The sequence below is a fragment of the Macaca nemestrina genome, chromosome 20 (assembly GCF_043159975.1).
Source record: "Macaca nemestrina isolate mMacNem1 chromosome 20, mMacNem.hap1, whole genome shotgun sequence".
Taxonomy (NCBI): domain Eukaryota; kingdom Metazoa; phylum Chordata; class Mammalia; order Primates; family Cercopithecidae; genus Macaca; species Macaca nemestrina.
This window is the reverse complement of record NC_092144.1, coordinates 57,028,791-57,052,834: the sequence shown is the minus strand read 5'-3', so window position 1 is coordinate 57,052,834 and position 24,044 is coordinate 57,028,791. Positions and strand designations below refer to the sequence as shown.

General features: G+C 52.8%; 2 protein-coding genes across 5 annotated transcripts in view; one reads left to right on the top strand and one right to left on the bottom strand.

Moving 5' to 3' along the window:
- The window catches only part of LOC105478593 (Rho GTPase activating protein 35), a 152,082-nt gene extending 150,959 nt beyond the window's left edge, over positions 1 to 1,123 (bottom strand). The window contains exon 1 of one of the 2 annotated variants that reach the window (XM_071087236.1): positions 911 to 1,123. The gene's annotated coding sequence lies outside the window, so the exon portion shown is untranslated. The remainder of the gene's footprint in view (positions 1 to 910) is intronic. The other variant, XM_011736054.3, reaches the window with a different exon arrangement.
- LOC105478594 (adaptor related protein complex 2 subunit sigma 1) lies at positions 472 to 23,430 on the top strand. Of its 3 annotated transcripts, none has more exons than XM_071087237.1 (5): positions 472 to 504; positions 15,459 to 15,608; positions 22,037 to 22,150; positions 22,785 to 22,844; positions 23,037 to 23,430. In XM_071087237.1, the coding sequence occupies exons 1-5, from the start codon at positions 487 to 489 to the stop codon at positions 23,136 to 23,138; spliced, it is 444 nt and encodes a 147-aa protein (XP_070943338.1). In that variant the 5' UTR covers positions 472 to 486; the 3' UTR covers positions 23,139 to 23,430. The 3 variants fall into 3 exon arrangements, with proteins under 3 accessions (XP_070943338.1, XP_011734357.1, XP_011734358.1); XM_011736055.2 differs by lacking the exon at positions 472 to 504 and adding an exon at positions 12,142 to 12,291; XM_011736056.2 differs by lacking the exon at positions 472 to 504 and adding an exon at positions 12,370 to 12,392.
- Positions 23,431 to 24,044: the final 614 nt, after the last annotated feature.

The window sequence follows — 24,044 nt, the reverse complement described above, 5'->3', positions numbered from 1 at the left end:
AGCTAAGAGGCAGAAAGGTATGGAAGAGAGGAAAGGGTCTGAATGGCAAACGGTAACAAGAGCTGAGAAGGGGAAGAGGCAAGCACGGTGCAGCCAAGTCCGAGGGGATCAGGGGAATGAACTGGGGCACGGAAGGGTCAGAAGGCCAGCCGAGGGGCATCCCGGGGTGCAGCAGGCTCTGTGAGAGGGCAGACAGAAATGCAGATAGTAGGGCCCACGAGGGAACCGGATTAAGTCCAAGGGGAAGACCTGGGGCAGCAGTGCCTGGTTGAACAGGGGTCTCAGATGGATCTCCAAGGGGTTGGAACCGCAGGTCCTAAAGGGACAGCTCCCAGGGTGCAACATATTCTGAGACAAGAATAATAGCACAGCAGGTAGGTCAAAGAAGGGGCCGAGGACAGATCTGAAGGGTGGTGAGAGCAGAATCGAGAAGAGGCAGAAGGGTCACGGATCTCAAAAGTGGGAGCCACAATTAAGGGATGCAGAATGGTCAATGAGAAAAAGGTGGGTCCCAAGAGCACTGCAGAGCCCGGGAGGAGCGAAGGGCATTATGGAGGGGTGGAAGAGGGAAGGGGGTCGCAGAATTGGGAGCCGGATGGCTGAAGTCGGAGAGGCTCTGAGGCAGACACCGAGATCCCAACTGATCGGGGGTGGGGGCGGCAGCGGGGACAGCAGGGCTGCGGCGGGCAGGGGTAGGTCCAAAGGGCAGAAAGGCCCCACGGGCCGGGCCGACGCGCGAAGCGACGGGGACGGCGGGGCCCGGGGAGCTGGGGGGGCCGCTCCTCCCCTCCCCCTCCAGCTCCTCCATTGTTCGCGGGCTCCGGGCCCCGCCGTCCCCGCCTCCCCCTGGACCCCTCAGCGGGGCGGCGCCCGGCCTCGCCGCCCGGGGCCCGTGAGCTCGCGCACTCACCAGCTGGGCGCCCTCAGCGCGGCCCCGGCCTCCAGGATCCCGGCAGCAACGACGGGGGCCCCGGCGCCATGTTCCCCTGCTCCTAGTCCAGCGGCTGCTGAGGCGGCGGCGGCGGCGGCGGCTCCGGCGGCGGGGGGCCGGGCGGACCCTCCCTCGCGGGTTCCCTCCTCCGCCTCCTCCACCTCCTCCTGCCGCCGCGCCGCGGCTCTCCCTCGGGGCGGGGGGCGGGGAGGGGAAGGGGGGAGGGGCGGGAACCAGGGGGAGGGCGGACCAGCCTCGCTCACTCCCTCCCTCCCTCCCTCCCTCGCAATGGCGGCAGCGGCTGCACCTCCTTCCTGCGACGGCCGCTCCCGCGCGCGCGCCCCCTCGCTACTGCGCGTGCGCGGCGCGTGGACCGTTGCAGGGGGATAACGGCCCCTGGGCGCGCGCCGCGAAGGGACAACCAGCGAGGCAGTGGGGAGAGGTCAGAGCGCGTGCGCACCCGAGGGTCTCACTGCCACCGCCGCTGCCTGAGGTTAGGAACCGCCGCGGACGGTGCAGTGCGCGTGCGCCTCCAAAAATGCAGCTACTGCGGCGGCCGCCGTCGTGACTGAGCTCTAGGCGAGCTGCAAACGAGCAGAGGGAGCGGGGTGGGGGAGCGCGCGTGCGCGGGGGGCTGCCAGCCGGCGCAGCTGTTGGCGCAGGGCAGAGGGAGTGGCCCGCAAGAGGAGCGCGCGTCTCCGCGCGCGCCTCAAGCAGCCGATCTGCCACCTCGCGCTGGCTTCTGGAGAAAGCCGAAGGAGAGAGGCATGGCCCGGTTTTGGGGGTGGGGGGCGAAGGGCGCGATCCCGCTCGCGCGGGACCTGAGCAGCCAATGGGAAGCAACGGGAGGTGGGTTTGCCGCGCGAGCCGCAGCCCCCGGGATAACGGAGGAGGCCAGAAGGAGCGACGTAACGTGGGGCGGTGGGGCGGGGCTGAGAAGGAGGGAGCCCACCAGAGAGGGAGTTGATTGGAGGAAATGAGGAGGCGTGGCCCGCCTCAGCCCAATCCGAGCCCCGCAATTCGTCGTCCCGGAAGAAGAGGCGGGGATGGAGAGCGCGTGCTCTTTCTCCTGGCTGTGAAGAAAATCCTCAGCCAACGCGCGCGTCCTTGCAACTTGTTTTTGGTTCTGTGATCGCCTGATCCCCAGGAGAGGGAAGACGGCCTGGTACTGTGTGCAGCCCAAGCCTGTCACTTAGCATTGTGCAAATGACTACAAATCAAATGTCAATTAGGGCGCCTGAAAGGAAAAGAGTAGTGATGGGAGAGGGCACCGCTGTAACCCTTGACTCCTCTGAACTGAGGAGGTGTTCCTCTGGGACTCCTCCGGAAGTACAGATCGTGGAAGATGAGCTTCCCGGGCGCCAAGCCAATATTTGTGGAATGCATGAAGAAAGGCTGTTTCCTATTACATTTGGCATTTCTGCCATAAGTCTTTTCATCTATAAAATGGGATAATAATCATACCTCTCTCGTAGGGCTGCTGTGAAAATTAAATAGATTATATTTTGTAAAGCTCTGGAAATCAGGCCTTGCATATAGTAAGCGCTCTGTAAGCGTTGATAAACAAAATTACATAGGCTTGTTTATTCCATTAATAAAGCTTTTTATATTAAAGGATTTTCCTTTTTTTTTTTTTTTTTTTTTAATGTAGCACTTTTAGGGCCGGACATGGTGGCTCACGCCTGTAATCCCAGTACTTTGGGAGGCCGAGGCGGGCGGATCACTTGAGGTCAGGAGGTCGAGACCAGCCTGGCCAACATGAAACGCTGTCTCTACTAAAAATACAAAAATTAGGTGGGCGTCGTGGTGGGCGCCTGTAATCCCAGCTACTCGGGAGGCTGAGGCAGGAGAATGGCTTGAACTCGGGAAGGAGAGGTTGCAGTGAGCCGAGATCGCACTGGACTCCAGCCTGGGCAACAGAGGGAGACTCCGTCTCAAAAAAAAAAAAAAAGTACTTTTAATGCATTCAATCTGATTTTTAGATGTTAGTGGCTTGAAACAACAGCAACAACTTTTCTTTAAGCACTGTGGGGCTGCCAAATCTAGTGCATGGGCTGTCATTATAAACCGTGGTGTGTAAGGGACTTTTGATATTACTTGAGGAGACACAGGAAAGACAAGGTGGGGGGCAGTGAATTCCTGATACCCGTACTTCAAATTAATGTATTTAACACCTATGCAGTGTTCCAGGTCTTTTCAGTCTTAAATTTGTGAACTGGCGGCACCTGGAGAACAAGGACAGTTGGGCTCACGCTGGATCCCCCAAACCCCTTGGGAACCCATCAGCTCTGATTTACCCTTCGACTCTCAGCTTGAAGTCACCTTCTCAGGGTAGTCTCCCAGATTTGGCCTAATACCTCGTTCTTTAATAATAAAAATGAGTACTTTGTACCAAGCAACAGTCTTTTAAAAATTTTTTATTTTGAGACAGAGTCTGGGATTACAGCTGGGATTACAAGCTTGTGCCGCCATGCCCCACTCATTTTTTTTTTTTTTTCCTTCAAGACAGAGTCTTGTTCTGTTACCCAGGCTGGAGTGCAGTGGTGCAATCTCAGCTCACTGCAACCTCCACCTCCCGGGTTCAAACGATTCTTCTACCTCAGCTTCCTGAGTAGCTGGGACTACAGGCGCCACACCTGGCTAATTTTTGTATTTTTAGTAGAGACAGGGTTTCACCTGTTCGGACGAGGCTGGTCTGGAACTCCTGGCCTCAAGCTGTCACCCATCTCAGCCTCCCAAAGCCTGGCCACAACTTTTTTTTTTTTTTTTTTTTTTTTTGAGATGGAGTCTCACTCTGGCATCCAGGCTGGAGTGCAATGCCGTGGTCTCGGCTCACTGCAACCTGCACCTCACAGGTTCAAGCGATTCTCCTGCCTCAGCCTCCCGAGTAGCTAGGACTACAGTTGCCTGCCACCACACCTGGCAAATTTTTGTATTTTTAATAGAGATGGGGTTTCACTATGTTGGCCAGGCTAGTCAACATTCTTTTTATTTGTTTTTTTTGTGGATTTTTTTTTTTTTTTTTGAGACAGGGTCTTGCTCTGTTGCCCAGGCTGAAGTGCAGTGGAACAATCAGGGCTCACTGCAGCCTCAACTTCCTGGACTCAAGCAATCCTCCTGAGCAACTGGAACTACATGACCTCACCATGACACTTGGTCAGTTTTTTTTTATCTTTTGGTGGAGATGGAGTCTTGCTGTGTTGCCCAGGGTGGTCTCAAACTCCTGACCTCAAGCAAGCCTCCTGCCTCAGCCTCCCAAAACGCTGAGTTTACAGGCATGAGCCACCATACTGGACATGCCAGGCAGCAGTTTAAAAGCACTTTAGACCCATTAACTCACTGAATCCTCACAACCTTATGAGTTAAGTTATAAGGTACAGAAAGGTTTCACAGCTAGTAAGTAGCAGGTTTGAGATATAAACCCAGACAACTGGGTCACGTTACTACACATAACATTTCTTCAGGGTTCAGGGTTTGCAGTTCTGTGTTGGATCCCAGCACTTTGGGAGACTGAGGAAGAAAGATCACTTGAGTCCAGGAGTTCAAGCCTTCAGTGAGCTATGATTGTGCCACTGTACTCCAGCCTGGGCCACAGGGCCAGACCCTGTCTCTAAAAAGATTAAATGAAGTTCTGTGTTGATATCACCATTTTGTGTGTGAGCCCTCTGAAGGCAGGGGACTCTGGCTAGTTCCAAAGTCTGGCAAATGGCCCACAATTAAAACTTGTTAATAAATAAAAATGAACGAGTCGGCCAGGCGCAGTAGCTCAGGGCTGTAATCCCAGCACTTTGGAAGGCTGAGGCAGGTGGATTGCTTGAGACCAGGAGTTCGAAACCAGCCTGGACAACATGGCGAAACCCTGTCTCTACAAAAAATACAAAAATCATCCAGGCATAGTGGTGCACGCCTGTAATCCCAACTACTTGGAAGGCTGAAGCAGGAGAATCACTTGAACCCGGGAGAGCCAAGATCGCACCACTGCACTCCAGCCTGGATGAAAGGAGGAGACTCCGTCTCAAAAAAAAAAAAAAAAAAAAGAATCCAATGCTAAACAAGGGGGTGGTAGGCACTGGGGACATGGTAGCCAGAGACAAAGTCGTTGTCCTTCTAGCCTTCTTTGAGATGCTAGCTCAGATGTCCCCTCTTCCAGGAGGCCTTCTCTGATGCCACAGGCTGGGTCAGCTGCTTCTTCCAGGCTCCCACAGTCCCTTTAGGTCTCCCGTCCAAGCCCTGGCCACCTTGGGTGGTCCATATCTGGTGATAGGTCTTTCCCATCGGACTGCGAGGCCCCTGAGGGCAGGGCCAGGGCTGTCTCAGTCATCGTAGACATCTCTAGCACGGATCCAGGCAGAAGGCAGGGGCCCAGGCATTGTTTTACTACATGAACGGAACCATCAAGGGGTGCATTCCCAGCTCTGCAATTTTTTCCAGTGCGCAAGAGGGCGGACAGTAGTTGAGCAAGTCAACCACAGGAAGCGGGCTTCCCTGGGGGCAGCCGCCTCCGCGCACCCGGCTAGCCTCCACTCCAGGATAAATAAACAAACGAGTAAACAATTAACCGACACAGAGAAGTGCCGACTGCCGGCTTGGGTAGCTGTCAAGATTTCCCAAGCATCGCCCTAGGGGCCCGAATGTCTGGAGGTCACATCAACAGGAGAGCCGTCGGGGTTGGTTGATAAGAGGCGGGCGTGGGATTCCGGACCTGCATTGGAAACCTGCACAGGCAGAAAAATGCACAAAAGGATTTTGTAAAGAGGGTGGGACGCTGGGGTATACACTGTCTTCATTTCTGAGAGTCTGAAGAAACAGAGAGGGTGGGGACCAGGTCTGCGTGTGACGGAGGAGTCCGTGGGTCCACAGCGCCGCCTGCAAACCGAACCGGGGAAGCTGCAGCCGGAGGACGCCGCAGGGCTGGCGGAGCGGTGGACTCTTCAGCCATTGGTTCAAGAGCAGCCAATCACGAGGCAGGAACAGGAGGCGGGGATGCTCGGATTCACCGCGGAATCGCAGTGCCTGGGCCTCTTGCTTAGTAGATACGCACTAAATATCTACTGCATGAATGCATAATAAACATCTATATATATTTTTTAAATGTGAGACAAGGTCTCGCTCCGTCGCCCAGGCTGGAGCGCAGTGCTGCAATCACAGCTTACTGCAAGCTCCTCCTTCCCGGCTGAAGGGATCCTCCCACCTCAGCCTCCACAGTATCTGGGACTATAGGCGTGTGCCAGTGCACCCGGCTAATTTTTATATTTTTTGTAGAGACAGGGCCTCGCCATGTTGCCCCGGCTGGTCTCGAACTCCTGGACTGAAGTAATCCGCTCACCTCGGCCTCCCAAAGTGCCTGGATTACAGGAGTGAGCCACCGCGACCAGCCAACCTCTCTGTTTTTTGTTTTTGTTTTTGTTTTTTTCTTGAGACAGTCTCTCTCTGTCACCCAGACTGTAGTGCAGTAGCGTGATCTCCGCTCACTGCAACCTCTGCCTCCCGGATTCAAGCGATTCTCGTGCCTCAGCCTCCCAAACAGCTGGGACTACAGGCGCGCGCCACCACGCCTGGCTGATTTTCTGTATGTTTATTAGAGACGGGGTTTTGTCATATTGCCTAGGGTGGTCTCAAACTCTTGAGCTCAGGCAATCCACCTGCCCTGGCCTCCCAAAGTGCTAGGATGACGGGCGTGAGCCACCACGCCCCGCCACAACCTCTCTATTTTAATAAACGTTTAAAGTTGAGGCCGGGCGCGCTGACTCGCCACTGTAATTCCAGCACATTAGGAGGCTAACGGAGGAGGATCACTTGAGGCCAGGAGGAGTTCCAGACCCTGTGTAGCAAAATAAATAAATAAATAATTGTTCTTTCAGGACTTATCTTTTCTTTTTTTTTTTTTTTTTTTTTTTTTTGAGACGGAGTCTCGCTCTGTCGCCCAGGCTGGAGTGCAGTGGCCGGATCTCAGCTCACTACAAGCTCCGCCTCCCGGGTTCGGGCCATTCTCCTGTCTCAGCCTCCTGAGTAGCTGGGACTACAGGCGCCCGCCACCTCGCCGGCTAGTTTTTTGTATTTTTTAGTAGAGACGGGGTTTCACCGTGTTAGCCAGGATGGTCTCGATCTCCTGACCTCGTGATCCGCCCGTCTCGGCCTCCCAAAGTGCTGGGATTACAGGCTTTTTTTTTTTTTGAGACAGAGTCTCGCTTAGTCGCCCAGGCTGGAGTGCAGTGGCGCGATCTCGGCTCACTGCAAGCTCCGCCTCCCGGGTTCACGCCATTCTCCTGCCTCAGCCTCCCGAGTAGCTGGGACTACAGGCGCCCGCCGCCTCGCCCGGCTAATTTTTTGCATTTTTAGTAGAGACGGGGTTTCACAGTGTTAGCCAGGATGGTCTCGATCTCCTGACCTTGTGATCCGCCCGCCTCGGCCTCCCAAAGTGCTGGGATTACAGGCGTGAGCCACCGCGCCCGGCCAGGACTTATCTTTTCTATGTCTGTGCCACGTAGCCCCAAACAGACTCGAAACCACTCAAGCCATGAGACTCCTCAGGGTAGAGACAAAGTTGTTTTGATCTTCTCCCTACCTGTGTTCTTCTGTCCAGCACTCTGCCCCATCCTGGACACTAATCCTTGCTTGGTTAATTTCCACTCCTTTTTTTTTTTTTTTTGAAAAGGAAGCTTACTCTGTCACAGAGGCTGGAGTGCAGTGGCGCCATCTCGGCTGTCGGCAACCTCTGCTTCCTAGGTTCAAGCGATTCTCCTGCCTCAGCCTCCCAAGTAACTGGGATTACAGGCGCACACCACCACGCCCAGCTAATTTTTGTATTTTTAGTAGAGACGGGCTTTCACCATGTTGTCCAGGCTGGTGTCAAACTCCTGACCTCAAGTGATCCTCCCACCTTGGCCTCTCAAAGTGCTGGGATTAGAGGCACGAGCCACTGCGCTTGTTTTTTTTGTTTTTTTGGGTTTTTTTTTTCCGAGACAGAGTCTTACTCCGTTGCCCAGGCTGGAGTGCAGTGGCACGATCTTGGCTCACTGCAACCTCCATCTCCCAGGTTCAAGTGATTCTCCTGCCTCCTGAGTAGCTGGGATTACAGGCATGCACCACCATGCCCGGCTCCACTCGTCCTTGTGATCTCAGCTCAAATGTCACCCCGTCTAGGAAGCTGTCACTAACTCTTCAACTTGGCTAGCTACCCATTATGAGCAGCTGTGGCAGCCAGCCTCCACGATGGACCCCAGTGAGTCTCACCTGGTATTTGCATTGCCTCCTGCATTGGACAGGGCTGATTAGGTACCAATAGAACATTGTGGAAATGACAGTGTCATAAAAGATCTGAGGCAAGGTCATAAAAGACATAGCAGCTTCCACCATGCTCTTTCTTAGATCACTCATTCTTTGGGAAAACAGCTGCCATGTGAGGACATTCATATGTCCTTGTGGACAGATCCACGTGGAGAGCAACTGAGACCTCTGGCCAATAGCCAGCATTCGTTTACCAACCGCAGGAGCGAGCCACCTGGAACACAGGTGCTTCAGCTCCAGTCAAGCGTTTACATGCCAGCCTGGAAAATGTAGCAAGACTTCTTCTTTCCAAAAAATTTAAAAATTAGCTGGGCATGGTGGTGCGTGCCTGTAGTTCCCACTACTCAGAAGGCTGAGGTGGGAGGATTGTTTGAGCCCTGGAGGTTGAAGCTGCAGTCAGCTGTGATTGCACCACTGCATGCCAGTATGGCTTATAGTGCAAGACCCTGTCTCAGAACAAAAAAAAAAGAAAAAAAAGATAGTGTTCTCGTGACTGTAGCACTGGCTAATATCTTTTTTTTTTTTTTTTTTTTTTTTTTTTTAGATGGAGTCTCGCTCCATAGCCCAGGCTGGAGTGCCATGGTGTGGTCTTGGCTCACTGCAACCTCTGCCTCCTGGGTTCAAGCAGTTCTCCTGTTCAGCCTTCCTAGTAGCTGGGACTACAGTTGCACACCACTATGCCTGGCTAATTTTTGTATTTTTAGTAGAGATGGAGTTTTACCATATTGATCAAGCTGGTCTCGAACTCCTCACCTCAGGTGATCCACCCGTCTCTGCCTTTCAAAGTGCTGGGATTATGGGTGTGAGCCACCACCCCTGGCCTTCTTTTATTTATTTATTTATTTTTTAAATTTTTTGGAGACAAAGTCTTGCTCTTGTCGCCCCCGGCTGGAGAGCGATGGCATGATCTCGGTTCACTGCAACCTCCGCCTCCTGGGTTCAAGTGATTCTCCTGCCTCAGTCTCCCGAGTAGCTGGAATTACAGGCACCTGCCACCATACCCGGCTAATTTTTTAAAAAGTATTTTTAGTAGAGACAGGGTTTCATCATGTTGGCCAGGCTGGTCTTAAACTCCTGACCTTTGGTGATTTGACCACCTTGGCCTCCCAAAGTGCTGGGATTACAGGCATGAGCCACCGTGCCCGGCCTTTTTTTATTTTCTTTTGAGATAGAATTTCACTCTGTTGCCCAGGCTGGAGTGAAGTGGCACACTCTCAGCTCACAACAACTTCTACCTCCCGGGTTCAAGTGATTCTCGTGCCTCAGCCTCCCAAGTAGCTGGGAGTACAGTCACAAGCTACTATGCCCAGCTAATTTTTGTACTTTTAGTAGAGATGGGGTTTCACCATGTTGGCCAGACTGCTCTTGAACTCCCAACCTCAGGTGATCCACCCACCTCAGCCTCCCAAAGTGCTGGGATTACAGGGATGACCACTGCGCCTGGCCTTAAAATTTATTTGTGTTATGTCATTTAAGTCCATTTTTCCTGTTATACTGTGAATGCTGTGAGGGTGGGGGCTGTGTCTGTTTTCTTGCTGCAAATGCATTCATTCATTCAACAAATGTTTATTGAACACCAGACTTGTGCCAAGTATGAAGTTGAGCACTGGAGATCAGGACTGGGACTAAGGGGAGGCAAGGGCACAAAATTTAATGAGGCACATGTTCTCAGTCCTGTGTAAGAGAGGAATTGGCATGTAAGAGTGAGGTCCTTTTAAAATTTTGCAAGCTGGACACTTTGCTTATGTCATCCTAGTATCAACCCTGTTGAAGACAAAAAAGTACATAAGACAGAAATGATCTCTGGCCTCTTTTTGCCCCTGTAATATTCAACAACAATGTGTTGGTAATTCTGCCAGTACTATCCCTTAAATTTACATAATTCCATAATACACTCTGTTTTATTTATTTAATTAATTTTTTTTTTTTTTTTTTTAAACAGAGTTTCTCTCTGTCCCCCAGGCTGGAGTGCAGTGGCAAAATCTCAGCTCACCACAACCTCCACCTCCAGGGTTCAAGCACTTCGCTTGCCTCAGCCTCCCGAGTAGCTGGTACTACAGGCATGTGCTACCAAGCCTGGCCAATTTTTGTATTTTTAGTAGAGATGCTGTTTCGCCATGTTGGACAGGCTGGTCTCGAACTCCTGACCTCAGGTTATCTGCCCGTCTTGGCCTCCCAAAGTGCTGGGATTACTGGAGTGAGCCACCACGCCTGGCCTGCTTTGTTCTTATTAGGGCCAATCTCCCCTCAGTACTAATAGTAATAACTTTATTGACTGCTTACCATCTGTCATCATGTTCTAGGTAATGAAGATACAGTTATCAGACAGGGTCCCTGCCCTCAACAACTCACTACCTAGTGAGAGATCTAGACAAACATACACTACATACTCATAGGGCAAATGAAATAATTTTTAAAATGTAATAAAGGCCATTTAAAAAAACCAAACTAGGTTGGGCATGGTGACTCATGCCTGTAATCTCAATACTTTGAGAGGTGGAAGAGGAAGGATCGCTTGAACTCAGGAGTTCAAGAGCAGCCTAGGCAACATAGCAAGACCCTGTCTCTACAAAAAGTACCAAAAAATAGCCAGGTGTGACGGCATGTGTATGTAGTCTCAGCAACTCGGGAGGCTGAAGCCAGGGGATCGCTTGGGCCCAGCAGGTTGAGGCTGCAGTGAGCTGAGATCATGCCACTGTACTACAGCCTGGGTGACCAAGGGAGACCCTCTTTCAGGAAAAAAACAAAGACAAAAGCAAAACACACCAAAAAAACTAAACTAACTGCGGACCTGGAGTTTTTGGTTTTTTTTTTTTTTGACAGAGTTTTGCTCTTGTCACTCCAGCTAGAGTGTAATGGTATGATCTCGGCTCACTGAAACCTTTGCCTCCCGGGTTCAAGCAATTCTCCTGCCTCAGTTTCCTGAGTAGCTGGGATTACAGGCACCTTCCATCACACCCAGCTAATTTTTGTATTTTTAGTGGAAACAGGGTTTCACCATTTTGGCCACGCTGGTCTCGAACTCCTGACCTCAGGTGATCCACCCACCTTAGCCTCTCAAAGTGCTGAGATTACAGGCATGAGCCACCACACCCCGGCCAACGTAGAGATTTTTTTTTTTTTTTTTTTTTTGGAGTCTTTATTGCCCAAGCTGGGGTGCAGTGGTGAGATCTGGGCTCACTGCAACCTCTGCCTCCTGGGTTCAAGTGATTCTCCTGCCTCAGCCTCCTGAGTAGCTGGGATTGTAGGTGCGCACCACCATGCCCGGCTAATTTTTTGTATTTTTAATAGAGATGGGGGTTTCACCATGCTGGTCAGGTTGGTCTCTCGAACTCCCGACCAAGTGATCCGCCCGCCTCAGACTCCCAAACTGCTGGGATTACAGGGGTGAGCCACCACGCCCGGCCGGTTCAAATGCATGCTCTTAAACTGTTGTCTCCCGAGAGACACATGCGACATGTTTTAAGCAAAGCACTGGCTTGGTGTGGTGGTGGCTCATGCCTGTAATCTTGGTGATTTGGGAGGCTGAGGGTCGCTTGAACTGAGTTCGAGATCAACCTAGGCAATATATCTAGACCCGTCTCTATTTAAAAAAAAAAAATTGAAGAAATCACTGAATGAGGAATGGAAAGACATTTTCTAGCTCCCCAGGACAGTTTTTCAAAATTTAAAACTACTATTCCCAGCATGCCCTTCTCTCTGGGGTTGGGGGGCGGGGGGGGGGGGGGGTGCCTAAGAGAACTACATTTCCCCGAATGCAACGCCTGCACCGCTGGTTCATCATCTTGGGAACTGTAGTCTTCTGTAAAGATGTTTGTCCACAAATCCCAGCATGCACTTGGGATCTGACTCGTTTGGTAGGAAAAGGACTGGCTGTGACTCTTCACCCATCTTCACCCAGGCTGGCCCCATTTGGTAAAACTACAACTCCCAGGGGTCTGTGCGCGAGAGGGAAGGCGGGTTTTTCTACCGGAAGTCCGCTCTAGCTCTGGGCCCTACAACTGCACCCTGAGCCGGAGCTGTCCAGTCGCCGCGGGACCGGGGCCGCTGGGGTCCGGACGGGGGTCGCCATGGTAACGGGGGCGCGCTACGCCTGGGACTGGCGGAGGGGGGTCCACGCGTAAATAGCCGAGGCTCGATTGGGCGCTGACAAGCCCCTTCTCTGCTGCGGATGGTCTGGGTCGGGCGCGGGCTCCGGGGATTGGGGCCAGGGCCAGGAAGGAGGGCACAGGGCGGTGATTCTAAGCGCGGGGGTTACCAGGGGTCTCGCGGCGACGGTCATTGGGGTGGTGTTCCAAGGGGAAAGGGCCGTGCAGGTGGGAGACATTGTAGATAGTTGGAAGCTTTGAAACGGGAGGAAACTCGTGAGACACAGTCTTGGGGGTAGCGAGAAGGCATTGGAGGTGGGGAGGGGGCGTCCCAAAGAGGAAGGCGCTCTGGAAGTGTGGCGGGAGCGCTGGGACAAGAACGCGAGACCTTGGAAAAGGGGAGGGAGGTTTTCTTGGTGGGAGGAGTCTCTAGAGACAAGGATCTGATTGCAGGTGGAGAGGGGATGTTGAAACAGGGGCAGGAGACTGCCTATGAGAGAGGGATCATCTCAAGGAGAAGAGACCTGGCACAGGAAACCAAAAGGAGGCAACTGTCGGGAATGAGACTTAAGCGTCTGGGAGAGCTCTGTAAAAGGAGAGAGGGCCTGGAGATAAGATAGACACTCGGAATGAATGGGGAGCAATTGAATAGCAATTGAATAGGTCTTTCCAAAAAGAGAGATCTTGTGGGGTGGGGAGTAGGCTTGAAAGTGTGAGATCTGGGGAGGAATCTTTGTTGGGGCAAAGACTGAACATTGGATTTAGGAGTGCCCCTATCCCCCAGGTTGGGGCTTTGGATCTAGGAAAGGGTTCCTCGGGCTGGAAGTTGGGAAAGAAAACGAATGGGAAAGGGTGTCAGAGTCGGGGCGGAGTCTCCTCCGGGAACAGGGTCCTTGGAGGCAAAATGTGACCTTTTGAAGAAGGGAGGAAACCTGGGAGTGGAACAAGGGATGTCACCAATAAAAAGCCCATTGAGGCCCCAAGGAGGGGAACTAAGACCGAGAAAGTGGAGGTCAAAAGGGAACAACTCCAGATGAGGGGGATTGGAGACAGGGAAGGTTGGGGGGCATCTAGTGGGGACGGTAGAGGCGTGAGGATGCAGGGATTCAGGACGGAGGGGACTTGAGATTCCGATTGGGAAGAAAACAGGGAGAGGTATACGAGGGAATTTGGGAGCAAGAGGCAGAGCGTTTTGTCAACTCTGTGGGTTTGCTTCTAGTTCTCCTAACTCTGTGCATATGTCTCGGGCTTGGCTCCCAGGCCGTGGCTGCCTGGTGTAGGTCCCCCAGCGTCCCTTCCTGCCCGGGACCCCTCCCCTGCTAGGAAGTGGTTTTCCCTGGCTCAGCAGAAGGAGTTCTTGGAAGGAGAGTGTAACATCCTGTTGCAGTCCAGTTTGGTTGGTTGGGGGAGGGAGGATAGAGTGTGTGGAGAATGAGGCTTAGGAAAGAGAGTGGACTCTTTCCTAAGAGAAGACTCTCAGGCTGGGGTGGTGACTCATGCCTGTAATCTCAGCACTTTGGGAGGCTGAGGCAGGCTGGTCACATGAGGTCAGGAGTTCGAGACCAGCCTGGTCAACATGGTAAGACCCCCCTCTCTACTAAAAATACAAAAATTAGCCAGGTGTGGTGGTGGACGCCTGTAATCCCAGCTACTTGGGAGCCTGAGGCAGGAGGATCGCTTGAACCCGGGAGGCAGAGGCTGCAGTAAGCCGAGACTGTGCCACTGGCCTAGGTGACAGAGTGAGATTCTGTCTCAAAAAAAAAAGAAAAGAAAAGAAAAGAGAAAAGGCCGGGCACAGTGGCTCATGCCTGTAATCCCAGCATTTTGGGAGGCTGAGGCGGGCAGATCACAAAGTCAGGAGTTCGAGACCAGCCTGACCAACATAGTGAAACCCCATCTCTACTAAAAATACAAAAATTAGCCGGGCATGGTGGCATGCGCCTGTAATCCCAGGTACTTAGGAGGCTGAGGCAGGAGAATCGCTTGAACCTGGGAGGCAGAGGTTGCAGTGAGCTGAGACAGTGTCATTGCAGTCTAGCCTAGGCGACAGAGTGAGACTCTGTCTCAAAAAAAAAAAAAAAAAGATAGTGGTGATTTTTACACAACTGTGAATATATACTAAGAGAATATACCAAAACCCATTTTAACTGTCTACATTTTAAATGGATGGATTTTATAGTGTGTGAATTACATTTCAATTTTATAAAAAGTTAGTAAGCAAAGAGAAAAAAAGAAGTGGCAGAGCTGAGACTTAGCCCAAAGGAGTCTGAACCTCAAACATTTGAGTATCTACCACCTCCTAGCCACTGGACTAAGTTTATAAACTTTTTTTTAACCTTTAAAAAAACCCTGGTTGGCTGGGCATGGTGGCCCATGCCTATAACCCCACACTTTGGGAGGCAGAGGCGGGTGGATCACCTGAGGTCAGGAGTTCGAGACTAGCCTGGCCAACATGGTGAAACCCCGTCTCTACCAAAAATACAAAAATTAGCCAGGTGTGGTGGCAGGTGCCGGTAATCCCAGCTACTCAGGACACTGAGGCAGGAGAATTGCTTCAACCCAGGAGGTGGAGGTTACAGTGAGCCAAGATTGCACCATTGCACTCCAGCCTGGGTGACAGAACGAAACACTAAACATTTAAAAATAACAAAAAACAATAATGAAAAACCACCCTGGCGAGATGAATCTTCTTGGGAGACTTGTTTTGCTGGTGAGGAAACTGAGGCCTAGAGAGGCAGACAAGGCTGGGCACGGTGGCTCGTGCCTGTAATCCTAGCACTTTGGGAGGCTGACGTGGGAGAATTGCTTGAGCCCAGGAGTTTAAGACCAGCCAGGGCACCATAGCAAGACTCTGTCTCTACAAAAAAAAAGAGAGAGAGACAAGAGGTGGTGGAGCCTGGGACTCGGAGCTGACTCCTGAGTTGACTTGTGGAAGGGAAGTCACTTCACAGGGGTGCTGGAGGGACCAGGGATGCAGCATGTGGCCAGGCTGGCCTGGCTTGGGTCTGGGGAGCAGCCGAGACTCCTGGAAGTCAGACAGCAGGGAGGCCCTGAGCCCTATCTCTCCTCTGGGTGGATGGGTGGGGTCGTTGGGCAGCGCCCAACCCGCCCTCCCTGCCTCTCTCACTTCCTCCTTCTCCTGCTCTCCCCAGATCCGCTTTATCCTCATCCAGAACCGGGCAGGCAAGACGCGCCTGGCCAAGTGGTACATGCAGTTTGATGATGATGAGAAACAGAAGCTGATTGAGGAGGTGCACGCCGTGGTCACCGTCCGAGACGCCAAACACACCAACTTTGTGGAGGTGATGCCTGTTTCATGCCTCCTGCACCCCGCTGCTTCCTCATGCCCTACTTCCCCACTCCCTGCCCAGCCTCTAGTTGCAAGAACCCCCTTGGACCCTCTATCCATCCTATATTCATTCACTCAACCTGCTTTGAGCTTGCTTGCTTCTTCCCTTCCTTTGTACTCTTCATTGTGAAAAATCATAAACATATAGATTAGTACAATGAAAGAAAAGTGTATTGGAGATTCATATACCTACTACCCAAATTTAATCAGTATTAATATTTTGCCTTTTTGTTTTGCACTATTATTATTAATTTTTTTTACCTAAGATTTAAAAAGAATTTTTTTTTTTTTTTTTGCCAAATAATTTTTTTTTTGCTGGTGCCTTTTTCAGACTTCCTATAGAATGTTCAAACACAGAAAAGTAGAGAGAATAGGCCAGGTGCAGTGGCTCATGCCTGTAATCCCAGCACTTTGGGAAGCTGAGGTGGGAGGATCGCTTGAGCCCAGGTGTTCAAGACCAGCCTGGGCAATGTAGCAAAACCTCATCTTTATTTTTTATTTCATGTTATTTTATTAATTAATTTTTTTTTGAGACAGAGTCTCACAATGTTGTCCAGGCTGGAATGCAGTGGTGTGATCTCAGCTCACTGCAACCTCCGCCTCCCAGGTTCAAGCAATTCTCCTGCCTACTTCCAAGTAGCTGGGATTACAGGCGCCCACCACCACGCCCGGCTAATTTTGTATTTTTAGTAGAGACGGGGTTTCACCATATTGGCCAGGCTGGTCTCGAACTCCTGACCTCGTGATCCACCCTCCTCGGCCTCCCAAAGTGCCGGGATTACAGGCATGAGCCACTGTGCCTGGCCTTTTTTTTTTTTTTTTTTTTTGAGATGGAGTCTGTCTCAGTCACCCAGGCTGGAGAGTGCAATGGGGGCAATCTTGGCTCACTGCAATCTCCTCTAGGGTTCAAGCTATTCTCTGCCTCAGCCTCCCTAGTAGCTGAGATTACAGGTGCTCGCCACCACGCCCTGCTAATTTTTGTTTTTTTTTTTTTTTTTTTTTTGAGACGGAGTCTCGCTGTGTCGCCCAGGCTGGAGTGCAGTGGCTGGATCTCAGCTCACTGCAAGCTCTGCCTCCCGGGTTTTTACGCCATTCTCCCGCCTCAGCCTCCCGAGTAGCCGGGACTATAGGCGCCCGCCACCTCGCCCAGCTAGTTTTTTGTATTTTTTAGTAGAGACGGGGTTTCACCGTGTTAGCCAGGATGGTCTCGAACTCCTGACCTCGTGATCCGCCCGTCTCGGCCTCCCAAAGTGCTGGGATTACAGGCTTGAGCCACCGCGCCTGGCCAATTTTTGTATTTTTAGTAGAGATGGAGTTTCACCATGTTGGCCAGGCGGGTCTTGAACTCCTGATCTCAAGTGATCCACCCACCTTGGCCTCCCAAAGTGCTGGGATTACAGGTGTGAGCCACTGCGCCCAGCCCTCTTTAAAAAATTTTTTTTTGAAACAGGAACTCATTCTATCACCCAGGCGGCAGTGCAGTGGCACGAACATGGCTCACAGCAGCCTTAACTTCCTGGGTTTAAGCCGTCCTCCCACCTCAGCCTCTTGAGTAGCTGGGACTACAGGCTTGTGCTCTACCAAGCCCAGCTAATATTTGTATTTTTGGTAGCAACAGGGTCTTACCATGTTGCCCAGGCTGGTCTCAAACTCTTGAGCTCAAGTGACCTGCCTGCCTCGGCCTCCCAAAGTGCTGGGATTACAGGCATGAGCCACTGCGCCCAGCCCGGGTGCAGATTTCAGTGGTTTGGTCAGGATGGCATTGCTGAAAAGGTGACACTGGACCAAGACCTGAAGGACTTAAGAGGGAGGAAGGAACCAGTGTCTGAGAGGAACATTTCAAGCCAAGGGAACAGCAAGTACAAAGTCCCCGAGGCAGGAGAATGCTTAGGGCGTTCCAGGGATAGCAGGAATGCCAGCGAGGAAGGGGAAGAGATGAAAGAGAGAAGATAACAGGGTAATCTGTTGGTGCAGGGTTGCAGGGAAGACTTGGGCTCTTACTCTGACTCAGATGGGAGCCGTAGAAAGGTTGATTTTGTTTTTTGGTGTTTTTTAGTGACACGGTCTTGCTCTGTCTCCCAGGCTGGAGTACAGTGGTACAATTACAGCTCACTCTACCCTCCCAGGCTCAAGCAAGCCTCCTGCCTCAGCTTTCCAAGTGGCTGGGACTACAGGCATGCACCTCCATGCCCATCTAATTTTAAATTTTTTTTTTTCTTTTGAGATGGGTTCTCACTCTGTCACCTAGGCTGGAGTGCAGTGGCACGATCTCAGCTCACTGCAACCTCCGCCTCTTGGCTCAAGCGATTCTCCCACCTCAGCCTCCCAAGTAACTGAGACCATTGGCATGTGCCACCAACGCCCTGCTAGTTTTTATATTTTTGGTAGAGACAGGGTTTCTCCATGTTGCCCAGGCTGGTCTCGAACTCCTGAGCTCAAGCAGTCCGCCCACTGTGGCTTTCCAAAGTGCTAGGATTGCAACCATGAGCAACTGTGCCTGGCTAATTTTTAAATTTTTTGTAGAGATGTGGTCTTGCTATGTTGTCCAGGCTGGTCTTGAACCACGGAGGTTTTTGAGCAGAGCAGGGCCATGGGCCAACTTGAGGCTGCCCTATAGGGCAAGAGCAGAGCAGGAGACTGCTCGGAGAGAGGTGGCTGCAGTCGTCCAGGTGGGGGATGCTGGTGACTGGACCAGCATGGAAGCCGTCGGGGTGGCCAGGAGCGTTTTGGAGGTGGACCCAGCTGAATGGCCAAGAACTGGACATGGAATGTGAGAGAAGGCAGAGCCAGGACGACAGTTAGGTTTCCCACTTGAGCCCCTGGGTAGGATGGAGCTGTCATTATCTGAGATGGGCAGATGGGAAGGGCAGGTGGAGGTGAAGATCAGGAGGGAGGTGTTGGGGGTCAGGCCCTGAGTATCGTCCACATCCCAGCAGAGATGTCCAGGAAGAAGTGATGAGTCAGGGTTCTTGGAGAGAGCTGAGTAGGATATGGAAACAGCATTTCTGCACGAAGAGGGACACCGAGGCCAAGGAACTCACCAGGGAAGTGAGGATAGACTGAGGAGAGCACCAGAGGGCCACATCTGCAGTCAGGGAGACGAGGAGGGAGAGGAGAACCAAGAGACTGGGTGTCCCAGAAGCCCGGAGGGGGAAAGGGTTGGACCTGCCTCTCCAGGAGGAGGCCACTGGTGTTCTCACAAGAGCAGCAGGTGGGAAGGGGGAGAGGAACTGGGTGTCGGGTGTTCTGGCTGTGTGGGCGCCTTGCTGCTGGTGTAGTGGCTGGTCCTGTGCTGAGGGCTGGGGCCCAGGAGGGGTCAGTGAGGCCCAGTGATACAGGAGCAGCCAGAAAGGCCGGCTGGGCAGATGAGAATGTGACAGAGGAGGCTGACGCTCAGCTCTTGAGTTCCTCCGTGCCTCCAGGATCCAGGCCTGCGCATTCATTCAGCTGTTCCTTTGTGCATGTGTTCACCCAATGTTTCTGCCTGCCTCCTCGTGATCAGCCCAGTGCTGGGTTCACAGCGGCCGCTGAGACAGCCTTGTGCTGCCTTCTTGGGACTCACAGCCCAGGAGGGAACACAAGCGTGTCCGTAGACAGTGACAACCAGAGTGGCCTGGGCTGGGATCCAGGAGCCTGGTTGGGGGAGGGCACCTGACCCAGCCTGGGGGTCTGGAGGGCTTCCTGGAGGGGACTTGTGAGTGAAGATCAAAGGGAGGAGTAGGCAGCTGGAAGATGCGGGCTATCCCTCTTGTTATTATTATTATTATTTGAGACAGAGTCTCACTCTGTATCCCAGGCTGGAGTGCAGCGGTGCAATCATAGCTCACTGCAGCCTCCGCCTCCCAGGCTCAAGGGATCCTCCCACCTCAGACTCCTGAGTAGCTGGGACTACAGGTACCTTCCACCACGCCCAACTAATTTTTTGTATGTTTTATGGAGATGGGGTCTTGATATGTTGCCTAGACTGCCCTTGAACTCCTGAGCTCAAGCCTTGGCCTCCGAAAGTGCTGGGATGATAGGCGTGAGGCCGGGCACCTGGCCATCTTCCAATCTCTCTCTCACTCACACTGTCCCGCCTCCCACTTTCCCTTATTAGCAGCCCTGTGATGACATTGCTCCCGCCTGAACCATCTGGGATTATCGCCCCATCTCATGCTTCTTAACTTCATCACAAGTTAAGGGACTGCAGAGTCCCTTTTGCCATATAAGGTCCCATATTCACAGGGTCTGGGATTAGGATGTGGACGTCTTTGGGGGCCATTATCCTGTGTCAGCCCTTTGCAGGGTGGCACGGAGGACACAGTGTGACAGCTCCAGCTTCCTTCACAGTCCAATGGGGAGACAGACCCATCCCCATACAGTGACGACTGGCAGTGGTCAGGCTGGGGCGGGGCAGGGGTGGGGCAGTGGCGTGGGGTGTTCAGAGGGGACACCTGCCCCAGCCTGCAGGATGAGAGAATGTGCTTCTGTGAGAGAATATAGCTGGAGGAGATACGGGGGTCTGCAGCAGATCCCTGAGAAGCCTCGAAATTTAAAACAGGAAGGGGAGGCTGGAAAGATGGAGCAGTAGCTGGAGGCAGAGGAGGGTGAGAGTCAGAAAAGCTGGATTGCAAGAAGAGAGGAGCACTGCTGATCAGTGTCAGGTCATTTACCTATGGGTTATATGTAGGCCTTACCATAATCACACCAGAAGAACGGACTCAGGCCAGGCACGGTGGCTCACGCCTGTAATCCCAGCCCTTTGGGAGGCAGAGGCATGTGGATCATCTGAGGTCAGGAGTTGGAGACCAGTCTGGCGAACATGGTGAAACCCCATCTCTATTGAAAATACAAAAATTAGCCAGGCGTGGTGGTGCACACCTGTATTCCTAGCTACTCAGGAGGCTGAGGTCGGAGAATTGCTTGAACCTGGGAGGCGGAGGTTGCAGTGGGCTGAGATCGTGCCACTGCACTCCGGCTTGGGCAACAGAGTGAGACTCTGTCTCAAAAAAAACCCAAAAAATCCCTGAAAACATGCTTGGAGTATAGCAATGAACAAGAGATTGAGCTGAAAAAATGAGTAAAAAGCTATTAGCTGGGTGTGGTGGCACACCTGTAATCCCAGCTACTTGGGAGAGTGAGGCAGGAGAATCGCTTGAACCCAGTGGTGGAGATTACAGTGTGCCGAGATCGCACCACGCACTCCAGCCTGGCGTCAGAGCAAGACTCAAAAAAAAAAGAAAGCCGAGGACTGATGCTGGCACTCATAGCTGCCAGCTGGTGGCGCCACACGCACACCCCAGACCTGCAGCTGCTGTTTTTGTGTGTTTTTTGAGACAGGGTATCTGCCTCCCAGGCTGGAGCACAGTGATGTGAACATGGCTCACAGCAGCCTTGACCTTCCAGGCTCAGGTCATCCTCCCACCTCAGCCTCCTGAGTAGCTGGGACCGCAGGTACACGCCACCATACCCAGCTACTTTTTATATTTTTGTATAGACGGGGTTTCACCATGTTGCCCAAGCTGGCCTGAAACTCCTGGGCTCAAGTGATCCTCTCGCTCGGCCTCCTGGAGTGCTGGGATTTTTTTTTTTTTCTTTCTTTTTTTGGTAATGGACCTCACATTGAGAACATATAGAACTGAACTGGGATTTTCAGGTTTTGGCCAAAGACATTGTACTTTGCAACCCAGTATGCATATATATGTATCTGTCTCTATCTACTTAACACACGCATAAAATTAGAATCCGTGTCCCTGATCCTGGCATATTTGTTCACGGTGTGTGTCTGTGTTACTATGCTAACTGTATATATCACATTTCAGTGAGGGCAGGACAAGGACCCAGGATCGTCTTGGTGACAGTGGTGACCCTCCTCCCCGCACTGCCTATCACAGGCCTGGCATAGAGTAGCTGCTCAGGAAGTATTTGTTAAATAATTGAGTTAATTAATTCCAGGCTAAGGAACGTGACTGTCTCCAGAGGTAGCAGGAAGTCACAGAAAGGAGCGGCAAGGTTGCATGGATGCTGGTGAACATGTCAGGCTCCCGCCCAGCCCTGGGCTTTTGCTATCTGCTTGGAACATTCCTGCCTATCCTCCAGGTCTCAGCTCCGATACCTGCTCCTCCAGGAAGCCCCCCCTGACTCCCCAGGATCAGAGGGAGTTAGGCCCCCTCTTTGGGTTCTCACAGCCCAGTCCTGTCCACTCTGGGGATGCCTGCCCCCACTGTACCGCGAGCAGGGTTAGGGCTGTCTCGGTCACTGCTGTGACCCCAGCACAGGGCCAGGCGCAGAGCTGGGCCTTGGGACCACGTGTGAAGTGAAGGACTGAATGTTTTGGCCCCACCGTATCTGGCACGTTGGGTCCCGGCAAGCTGCGTTGCTGACAGCCTCTCTGTTCTGCAGTTCCGGAACTTTAAGATCATCTACCGCCGCTACGCTGGCCTCTACTTCTGCATCTGTGTGGACGTCAATGACAACAACCTGGCTTACCTGGAGGCCATTCACAACTTCGTGGAGGTATGGCGGGTGGGGGAGGTGAGGTGGGGAGGCAGGCGGGCAGTCCGGGAGTGGCCCCCGAGGATTGGGAACCCGCCCTGGTCCCTCCTGAGTCTTCCCCTCTGCAGTGGCTGGGACTCTCTCCATTTCTTTTCTTTCTTTTTTTTTTTTGAGACGGAGTCTTGCTCTGTCACCCAGGCTGGAGGGCGGTGGTGCAATCTTGGCTCATTGCAGCCTCCACCTCCCAGGTTAAAGTGATTCTCCTGCCTCAGCCTCCTAAGTAGCTGGGATTACAGGCGCGTGCCACTATGCCCAGCTAATTTTTGTATTTTTAGTAGAGATGGGGTTTCACCATGTTGACCAGGCTGGTCTTGTACTCCTAACCTCAAGTGATCCTTCTGCCTTAGCCTCCCAAAGTGCTAGGATTACAGGTGTGAGCCACCGCACCTGACCTTTTACCATCTCTTTGCATCGATCTTGGCTTTTGTTTCTCTGTGTGTGTCCTTGCCTCTCTCCCTATCACTGTCTCTCTCTCCCCTGCCTCCCCCTTGGTCTCTTTTTTTCGCTATCTCTTTCTGATGACCTTGTTCTCATCCCTGTGCATGTGTGGCTCTCTCCCTGCCCATCTCTTACCATCTCTGCCTTCCTCTCCCAGGTCTTAAACGAATATTTCCACAATGTCTGTGAACTGGACCTGGTGTTCAATTTCTACAAGGTAGGCTCCTGGTGAAGAGGAGGCTGAAGGACCCGGAGGAGGGGGACAGAGGGGGACCCGTGGTGCACTAGCCACCCAGAGCCTCTGCTGAGGTCTGTGTCCCGGCCCGAGGGGCATCAGAGCCCCAGCTTCCAGGGTCCGGGCCAGCATCCCAGAGGGCCTCCTCTCACCCCAGGGTCTCCCCTCACACAGGTTTACACGGTCGTGGACGAGATGTTCCTGGCCGGTGAAATCCGAGAGACCAGCCAGACGAAGGTGCTGAAACAGCTGCTGATGCTACAGTCCCTGGAGTGAGGGCAGGCGAGCCCCACCCCGGCCCCGGCCCCGGCCCCGGCCCCTCCTGGGCTCACCTGCTCGCTTCCCCTTTCCAGGCCCGTCGCCAACCCAGCAGTCCCTCCCTCAGCCGCCCAGGAGGAAGGGACCCAGCTGGGTCTGGGCCGCAAGGGAGGAGACTGCACCCCACTGCCTCTGGGCCCTGGCTGTGGGCGGAGGCCACTGTGTGTGTCCCGAGTAACCGTGCTGCTGTCGTGTGACGCCATGAGCGTGTGTGCGTGGAGCCCCCAATAAACCTGTGGTCCTGCCTGGCCTTGCCGTCTTTCAGCCCTTGCCTGTCTCCCCTGGGAACCAGATACCCAGGATGCCCTGCCTTCAGTCCGTCAGTCAGTCAACAAACACCCCTCATTGTGCTGAGCAAGGTGAGACACCCGGGTGCTCTTCAGACCTGCTCCTGCCCACCAAGGGCCCCCAGGCTGGAAGGGGTGATAGGTTTAGATTCCAGGCACTTGTGACTAAAATAACAATCCTCAGCTAGTGCTGAATGGCACTCACCCTCTCCCAGGCATTGTTCTAATAATTGACGTGTCTTACCTTACTTAAAGCTCACTAGATGATGAGCGTGGGACTTTTTTTTTTTTTTTTTTTTTTTTGAGACGGAGTCTCACTCTGTAGCCCAGGCTGGAGTGCAGTGGCCGGATCTCAGCTCACTGCAAGCTCCGCCTCCCGGGTTCACGCCATTCTCCGGCCTCAGCCTCCCAGGTAGCTGGGACTACAGGCGCCCGCCACCTCGCCCGGCTAGTTTTTTTTTTTTTGTATTTCTTAGTAGAGACGGGGTTTCACCGTGTTAGCCAGGATGGTCTCGATCTCCTGACCTCGTGATCCACCCGTCTCGGCCTCCCAAAGTGCTGGGATTACAGGCTTGAG

Excerpts from the sequence above, each read along its gene's own strand:
- LOC105478594 (XM_071087237.1), top strand. Across the intron at positions 15,609-22,036 it reads AACACACCAACTTTGTGGAG|TTCCGGAACTTTAAGATCAT; the intron begins GTGATGCCTGTT and ends TCTGTTCTGCAG. Across the intron at positions 22,151-22,784 it reads CCATTCACAACTTCGTGGAG|GTCTTAAACGAATATTTCCA; the intron begins GTATGGCGGGTG and ends TTCCTCTCCCAG.